General features: G+C 53.5%; 2 protein-coding genes across 3 annotated transcripts in view; both read left to right on the top strand.

Moving 5' to 3' along the window:
* RSPH6A (radial spoke head 6 homolog A (Chlamydomonas)) overlaps positions 1-1,682 on the top strand; it is a 10,662-nt gene extending 8,980 nt beyond the window's left edge. The window contains exon 6 of the mRNA XM_012653244.1: positions 1,445-1,682. Coding sequence (XP_012508698.1) covers positions 1,445-1,682 — 238 coding nt within the window. The remainder of the gene's footprint in view (positions 1-1,444) is intronic.
* Positions 1,683-3,658: 1,976 nt separating this feature from the next.
* Positions 3,659-7,185, top strand: part of DMWD (dystrophia myotonica, WD repeat containing) — an 8,181-nt gene continuing 4,654 nt past the window's right edge. Inside the window, exons 1-2 of one of the 2 annotated variants that reach the window (XM_012653434.1) lie at positions 3,659-4,137; positions 5,393-5,575. In XM_012653434.1, coding sequence (XP_012508888.1) covers positions 3,697-4,137; positions 5,393-5,575 — 624 coding nt within the window. In that variant the 5' untranslated portion in view covers positions 3,659-3,696. The remainder of the gene's footprint in view (positions 4,138-5,392; positions 5,576-7,185) is intronic. The other variant, XM_012653435.1, reaches the window with a different exon arrangement.

The raw sequence follows: 7,185 nt of genomic DNA, 5'->3' as shown, positions 1-7,185 counted from the left end.
AAAAAAAAAAAAAAAAAGACTCTTGAATGTCACTATTTACCAGCTCTATGTGCTGCCCCAGGCCCTTTGCTGAAGACAAGTATGAATCCTGTCCCTGAGAGCAGACTGAGGAAGCACAGCCATTAATCTTATAGCACTCCCCCCACCCCTCTGGCTAAATGTCTTGTTACAAACAGGCACCACTGCAGGCATTTTGGTCTAATATGCTTACTGCTGTGTCCCCAGCACTGAGACCATGTTATTTATGTTCAACATAAATGAAGTATGGGCCACATATGTAATTTTAAATTCTCTAGTAGTAATAACAGTAGTAGTAATTTTCATGTTCAAAAGGTAAAACTAGGCCAGACACGATGGCTCATGCCTGTAATCCTACCACTCTGGGAGGCCGAGGCTGGAGGATCGCTTGCGGCCAGCAGTTCAAGACCAGCCTGAGCAACATCGTGAGACCCCGTCTCTACTAAAAATAGAAAAATTATCTGAGTGTGGTGGCGCGTGCCTGTAGTACCACCTACTCAGGAAGCTGAGGCAGGAGGATCGCTTGAGCCCTGGGAGTTTGAGGTTGCTGTGAGCTACGATGATGCCACAGCACTCTACTCAGGCAACAGAGTGAGACCCTGTCTCAGAAAACAAAAAAAAGTAAAACTAAACAGGCGAAATTAATTTTAATAACACATTTTATCCCAGATATCTAAGATATTATAATTACAACATGAAATCATAACGTAAAAATTATTAATGAGCTATCTTACCTTCTTTGTTTCATACTAAGTTTTCAGAATCTGCCGTGTACAGCGCATCTCAGTTCGGATGCTAAGTTTGCATTAGAAATGAACCTGTATTCAGACTTCATAACATTTACAGTTGAAAAAGTAGATTCATGTACCCACGTTGCTCCAGACATACTTTGAAGTTTTCCAATAACTCAGTTGAGTGTCAGTTTTATTATTTAATATTGAAACTAATTAAAATTAAATAAAATTCACCACAGCCAGCCCTAGCAGAATACACATTCTTCTCAAGTGCACATGGAACATTCTCCAGGATAGATCGTATGTTGAAGCATAAAACAAACAAGTCTCAATAAAGTTGAAAGGGTTGAAATCATACAGAGTGTGTTCTCTGACCACACTGGAATGAAATTGGAAATCAGTAACAGAGTGAAATCTGGGAAATTCACAAACACGTGGAAAGGAAACAACTTACTTCTGAATAACCAATGGATCAAGGGAGAAATCACAAGCGAAATGGACACAGCCTGGCACAGGGTAGGTAGTCAGTAAATGTTTGTTGAATGAACAAGTGAACGGAGAAAGCCAGTGGGCACATCTTGCCCTACCACCCACAACTTTGCAGTCACGCTATGCCTACGCTGCGTCCCATCCTGAATGTCCAGACTGGGGCCTTTGAGGGAGAATGTTACAGTATCTCATTGCCCTTCCAGAAAGTTTGAGAACATCTACATTGGCTGGGGCCACAAGTACAGCCCTGACAACTTCAACCCGGCCCTACCAGCCTCCATTCAGCAAGAGTATCCCAGTGGCCCGGAGATCATGGAGATGAGCGACCCCACGGTGGAAGAGGAGCAGGACCTCAAGGCTGCCCAGGAGCAGGCCCTGGCCACAGCAGAGGAGGAGGAGGAGGATGAGGAGGAAGATGAGGATGAGGACCAGGATGACTGAGGCCTCTAGCCACTTCCCCCAAGCAGGTCGATAGCTGTCTGTCCCTTATATGTAGTTAGTATGGGTTATATTTCCATTGCTGGTTTGTTTCCTGCCCCTGGAGGGCAGGAGTAAAAGAGGAAGGCAACTGCTCCAAATAAAACTTCCCCATGGCGTTATGGCCGAGTCATTTATTCACTTGTTTGCCACATTTTTTTGACTTGGACTCCAGTCCAGGGCTGTCGGGCCCTGTGGGGGGCACAGATGTTGCCTGGCAGAGTCTCTCCCACCTGTTTCACTTACTCATTCATCGAGCCATCAAACAATTATTGAAGTGCCTCCTAGCAGCCCAGCCCTGTGCTGGGGACACAGAGATGCCCAAGCAGCCCCTGCCCTGCCTTCCCGGGGCTCGTATGCCATAGGGAAGACAGACTCCTCCCCAGACAATGACAACCCAGACTGGGGAGCCTAAAGGACTAACAGAGCTCCTGAGCCAACTCTTAAAGGGTCAACAAAAGAATGGGAAGGGCATTCCAAGCATAGGGAACAGCATGTGCAAAGACCCAAGGGCGAGAGAGTGTGATCTGTTGGGGTAGTCTCTCAAACCTCATTTTAGGTGGCACATATTGTGAGTGGTTGCGGTGAGAAATGAGATTGAAAAGAGAGGTTGGCATGGGCCAGATCACTCAGGACTTAACTTGGCCCTGAGAGCACTAGCGAGCCACAGATGGGTTTTGAGCAGGTGAGGGCCCTGATCACGTGCTTTAGAAAGACCCCTCTAGATGCCAAGTGAAAGGTGGATAGGAGGGGTAAGACAGTAGTCTGGGAGACCAAAGACAAGGCTTATGGGGGGGGGTGGTCTTGGGTAGAAGAGGAGTTTGGACCAGTCCTGTAGAGAGGAAGAACGTGGGAAAGAGGAAATCTAATGGCAGAATGCAAGACTTAGGGACTGGAAGTGGGGTTGTTGGGGGTGAGGTGAAGAGAAATGATACAAATCTAGGAAGACACCCAGGTCTGTGGCCTGGTTGACTGAGTGGATGGCAGAGGTAGCCCTAAGACGAGGACACAGGAGAGGAATAGGATTTGGAGTAAGATGTCAAGTTCATTGTAGAATTTGTTGAGTGTGAAATGCCTCTGGGACATTCCAGTGAGAAATCTGGGAGGCCACTGAGTAAGTGAGTCCAGGGAGTTCTGCATAGGGGGCAGGGCCGCCGCAGCAGAAGGGTGGAGCACTGGCTGTCAGTGCGGGCCGTTGGGGTCAGGGGAAGACTTGGGGTTACTAGTGGATCATTGGGATACTGGGGGCATTGTGGGGATCAACAAAATTTTGGAAACAGAGGTAGGTTTTAGAGAATGAGTGAGGTTGTTGAAGATAGTAAAGTCATGGAGATGTATCTTGGAGGTGGGTGGAAAATATGGAGGATGTTTGCGGTTAGCCTTAATCAGTTATAGGTCAGATGAAGTCCTTGGAGTTTTGTGGAAACATTAGGGACAGCGGGGATTTGGCGGATCATCAAGGGTGGGGAGCAATGGTTAGAGATGCTGTGGTCAGCTGGGGACTTTAAGATGTCAGTGGGAAACACAGAAGGTCAGGAGGGTGTATATTGGGAGTCTAAGGAGACATTAGGGTCACCTGGGGTCAGCTGTGACGTCGTGGTAAGGCTTAAATATGGCTGAGGCTTTCTCTTGCGGGGGTCCCTCCGTTGCTAGGCAAACCGTTCCCCGGGCGCGGTTGCTAGGGACTTGAGCTTTCTCATTGACCACGCCCCTTTCCACTGCGGGCCCCGCCCCTGCAGCCAACCACAAGTCGGTCGAGGGCGCGAAGGCCGCGCCCACCTTCTAGCCCCGCCCACAGCTCCAGAACCCTTATCCGAGCGACGGCAGGGGTTCGGCCCGCCTCCGGCCAGGGGTGCCAATCGAAGAGGCGTCGCCCGGGCAACGACCCCACCTTTTCCGGTGTGGGTCCGCGGCTTCCGGCGGAGGGCCTGGCGGCGGGCGGCGGTCAGGCTGCGGCGGGGCCCGGGGGGCGCCCAAGATGGCGGCGGGCGGCGCGGAGGGTGGCTCGGGCCCCGGCGCCGCCATGGGGGACTGCGCGGAGATCAAGTCGCAGTTCCGCACCCGCGAGGGCTTCTACAAGCTGCTCCCCGGCGACGGCGCGGCTCGCAGGTCCGGTCCTGCTTCTGCCCAGACCCCGGCGCCGCCCCAGCCGCCGCAGCCCCCGCCCGGCCCTCCCTCCGCCTCCGGCCCCGGCGCTGCGGGCCCAGCCTCGTCCCCACCGCCCGCAGGCCCTGGGCCCGGGCCCGCGCTGCCCGCCGTGCGCCTCAGCCTCGTGCGCCTTGGGGAGCCGGACAGCGCCGGGGCCGGGGAGCCACCCGCCACGCCCGCGGGGCTGGGCGCGGGGGGAGACCGCGTCTGCTTCAACTTGGGCCGGGAGCTCTATTTCTACCCGGGCTGCTGTCGTCGCGGGAGCCAACGGGTGAGCGGCCTGCATCGTGGGGCCTTGCGTGCTGAGAGGATGGGAGTCCCAGAGAAGTGATAGGGGGGTCCCCGAATTCACACGGGGCCCTGAGATAGGCATCCTAGATGTGATGGACTTCCCCAGGGGGACAGGATTCTTGGAGGTAACGCAGGATTCTGAAAGGTGATGGGAGGCCTCCGGGGTGCTGGGATCCTGGAGCTGATGGGCGAATCCCCCTTCCCCGTTATGCGTAGGGGTTCTGGGATGGAGAGTGTTCTGGACGTGATGGTGCCTCTGAGACGATGTGGTATCCCTCAGATTCTGGGGTGGCAGGCTTTCTGCAGGTGATGGGAACTCCTGAGCTGATGCAGGCTCAGAGGTGATGGAGAACCCAGAATTATTGCAGCGTGGAGGTGTTGGGAGGGGTCTTGAGACTCGGGGAGCCCAGACATGAGGGGAATTCTGGAAGTGATGGAGGCCTTAGGGGTAATAGGGATCCAGGAGCTGAATGGGATCCTAGAGAAAAATAGAGGCCTGGAGATGTTGAGCGTCCTGGAGGAAATGAGAATCTCTAGGCTGACGGGATTGCTGAAGGGGGTGAGAGGCCCTGGTGGGAGAAATCCTCAGGTGGGATGGGTGCCCTTAAGGTGCTGTATGTCCCAGAGGGGTGAGACCCCCTGGAGTTTATGGTGGTCCCCAGAGGAATGGGGACCCTAAGAGCTGAGAAGTGATGAGTATCCCTAAAACGTGGGGGAGCATGAGGTTCGATGGGTCCCTGAATGGTGATGAGGGTCCTGGGGTTTAGGGACTCCAAAGTGAGGGTAATCCTAGGATGCTGGGCTTTAGAGCCCTGGGGATTTGGATGACCCCAGGGCCTTGGGGTCTTGGAATATTTTGGTACTAAGTCCCAAGGGAGTTGCTGAGGTTGTGGGGGCGGGACTGGAAAGGAATCGGGGAGCCCAGGGACTATGAGGACCCTGAACCCTGATGCTGTGGGCAAGAGTGTCCCTGAAGTCGGGGTTGGGGAGTCCAACTCTGGGGAAGCACTGTGGTCTTTGGGGGTGCCCTTACAGTCCTTTTCTCCTCCTCTGTCTGTGATTCGGATCCCTTTCCTGTCTGTGGTCGTCCCCTCTCTCCCCACCCACCTATCCTCCTACCCACTTCCCTTGGGGATTCGACTCTGCTTCCTCTTAGTGGTTTTCCCCAACCTCAGCACCCTCTTCCTTCCTCTCAGTGGTATACGCCATTAACTCCTTTTCTCCCGCCACTCAAGTCCATCGACCTCAACAAGCCAATCGACAAGCGGATCTACAAGGGCACCCAGCCCACCTGCCATGACTTCAACCAGTTCACTGCTGCCACGGAGACCATCTCCTTGCTGGTGGGCTTCTCGGCTGGCCAGGTGCAGTACCTGGATCTCATCAAGAAGGACACCAGCAAGCTATTCAATGAGGAGGTGATTGCGGCCCCCGGAGCCCAGAACTGCTCCCCCATCCCACCCTCACACTGTTTGCCATTAGGCTGCAGCTGCCCAGGGAGCAACGTAGGCCTGAGAGGGGTGGGATGAGGGAGAGATGGGGAATGGGGCCACAGCAACTAGTAATGACAGCTGCGCCCAGGCCCTGTGCTATATTAGCTCTGTGCCAAACACTTTATGTACTCCTTGAGTTTTCATCAACCAGTGGATAAGGAGTTGTGATGCCCATTTTGCAGATTAGAGAACTGAGGCTAGTAACTGATTGGGACTTATCTGATGCCCTTACTTTTCAAAGCCTGGGCTCCATGGGCTTTGTATTCAAACCCTGCCACACCATTTACTCACCATGTGTATTTGGGAAGGTCACTGTTCTCTGAGCCTCACTTTTCCTCTTCTGCAAAATGGGATTCTCAGCCCTACCTCACAGGACTGCGGCTGTAAAATCATACATGGAGATTGCTCAGTCCTGGGCCAACTTGGCACATGAGGAAATGCCAGCGAATGACCTTATCCGCCGCCAAGGACTGCTTTTGTCCTGTATCTAGTTCTCTCTGGTCCCGAAGAGGTGTTCCAAAAATATTCTCAGAATAAGCAAATGGCTGAAGAAAGTGAGTAGAACTATGAATGGATTAAAAATTCATCAACTAGTTATTGAGCATCCATTCTGTGCCGGGCACTGTTCCGAGCACTAGGGAGATCACATTTCAGGGGACTGACCGGACAGAAGGCCCTGCCCCCTTGGAGCTTTCGGTCTCGCTGGGGAGACAGACAGTCTTACCAAGTTCAGTATACTGGATGCCAGCAGGTGTTATGGCCCGTGGAGAAAAATCGATCAGGGAAAGTGGCTGAGGGGTGCTTGGTGAGTTTGATAGACTGGTCAGGAAAGGCCTCACTGGGAGGTGATCGGGAAACAAAGACCTGAAGGAGGTGAGAAAAGTTACTTGGGGAAGGACATTGAGTGGAGGGGACAGCTAGTACAACCGCCCCGAAGCAGGACGGCAGAAAGGCCCGTGTGGCCAGAGCAGCGATTGAGGGAGAGAGGATAGCAGATGAGTTTCACGAAATAACGGAGGGGCCAGAGGGGCCGGCTCGTGCAGAGTCTGGAAGCCCATGGAAAAGACTTTGCCTTTCTCAACCAGAGCTCACCTGCGCCACAGAAGGCAGAAATGATTCAAGGGATTATCTGCTCAGTGTTCCCAAGAATGAGAGGCAGCTCCGATCCCAGGGAGAGGAGTTCGTTGATGGTGGGTGGTGGCTGCCCGAGGGCGTTAGCGCTCTGATCTCGGGAGTCCTGGCTGAGAGGCTGCGCTGTGTTCAGAGCAGGACAGGGCCAGGTGCTGGCTGGTACTTAACAGCATCTCTCTGGCACCTGCTGAGAATAAGCAGGCCGCGGGAGGGGCGGCCTGGAGGCCTGTTAGGCGGCATTGCAGGCTTGATGGCGCCTGCGACTGGGCTGGTGAGACGAGGTCAGGTTCTGGGTGTAGTTTGAAGGTCGAACCCACAGGATTTGTTGAGGGATCGAATGTGAGTTGTGAGGAAAGGAGGGACAGAGACGCCTAGGTTGTTTTTTGGTTTTTTTTTTTTTTTTT

Source organism: Propithecus coquereli, unplaced genomic scaffold, assembly GCF_000956105.1.
Source record: "Propithecus coquereli isolate 6110/MARCELLA unplaced genomic scaffold, Pcoq_1.0 Scaffold42, whole genome shotgun sequence".
In the NCBI taxonomy this organism is placed as follows: domain Eukaryota; kingdom Metazoa; phylum Chordata; class Mammalia; order Primates; family Indriidae; genus Propithecus; species Propithecus coquereli.
Note: the sequence above shows the minus strand (reverse complement) of the source record. Positions and strands in the feature narration are given on the sequence as shown.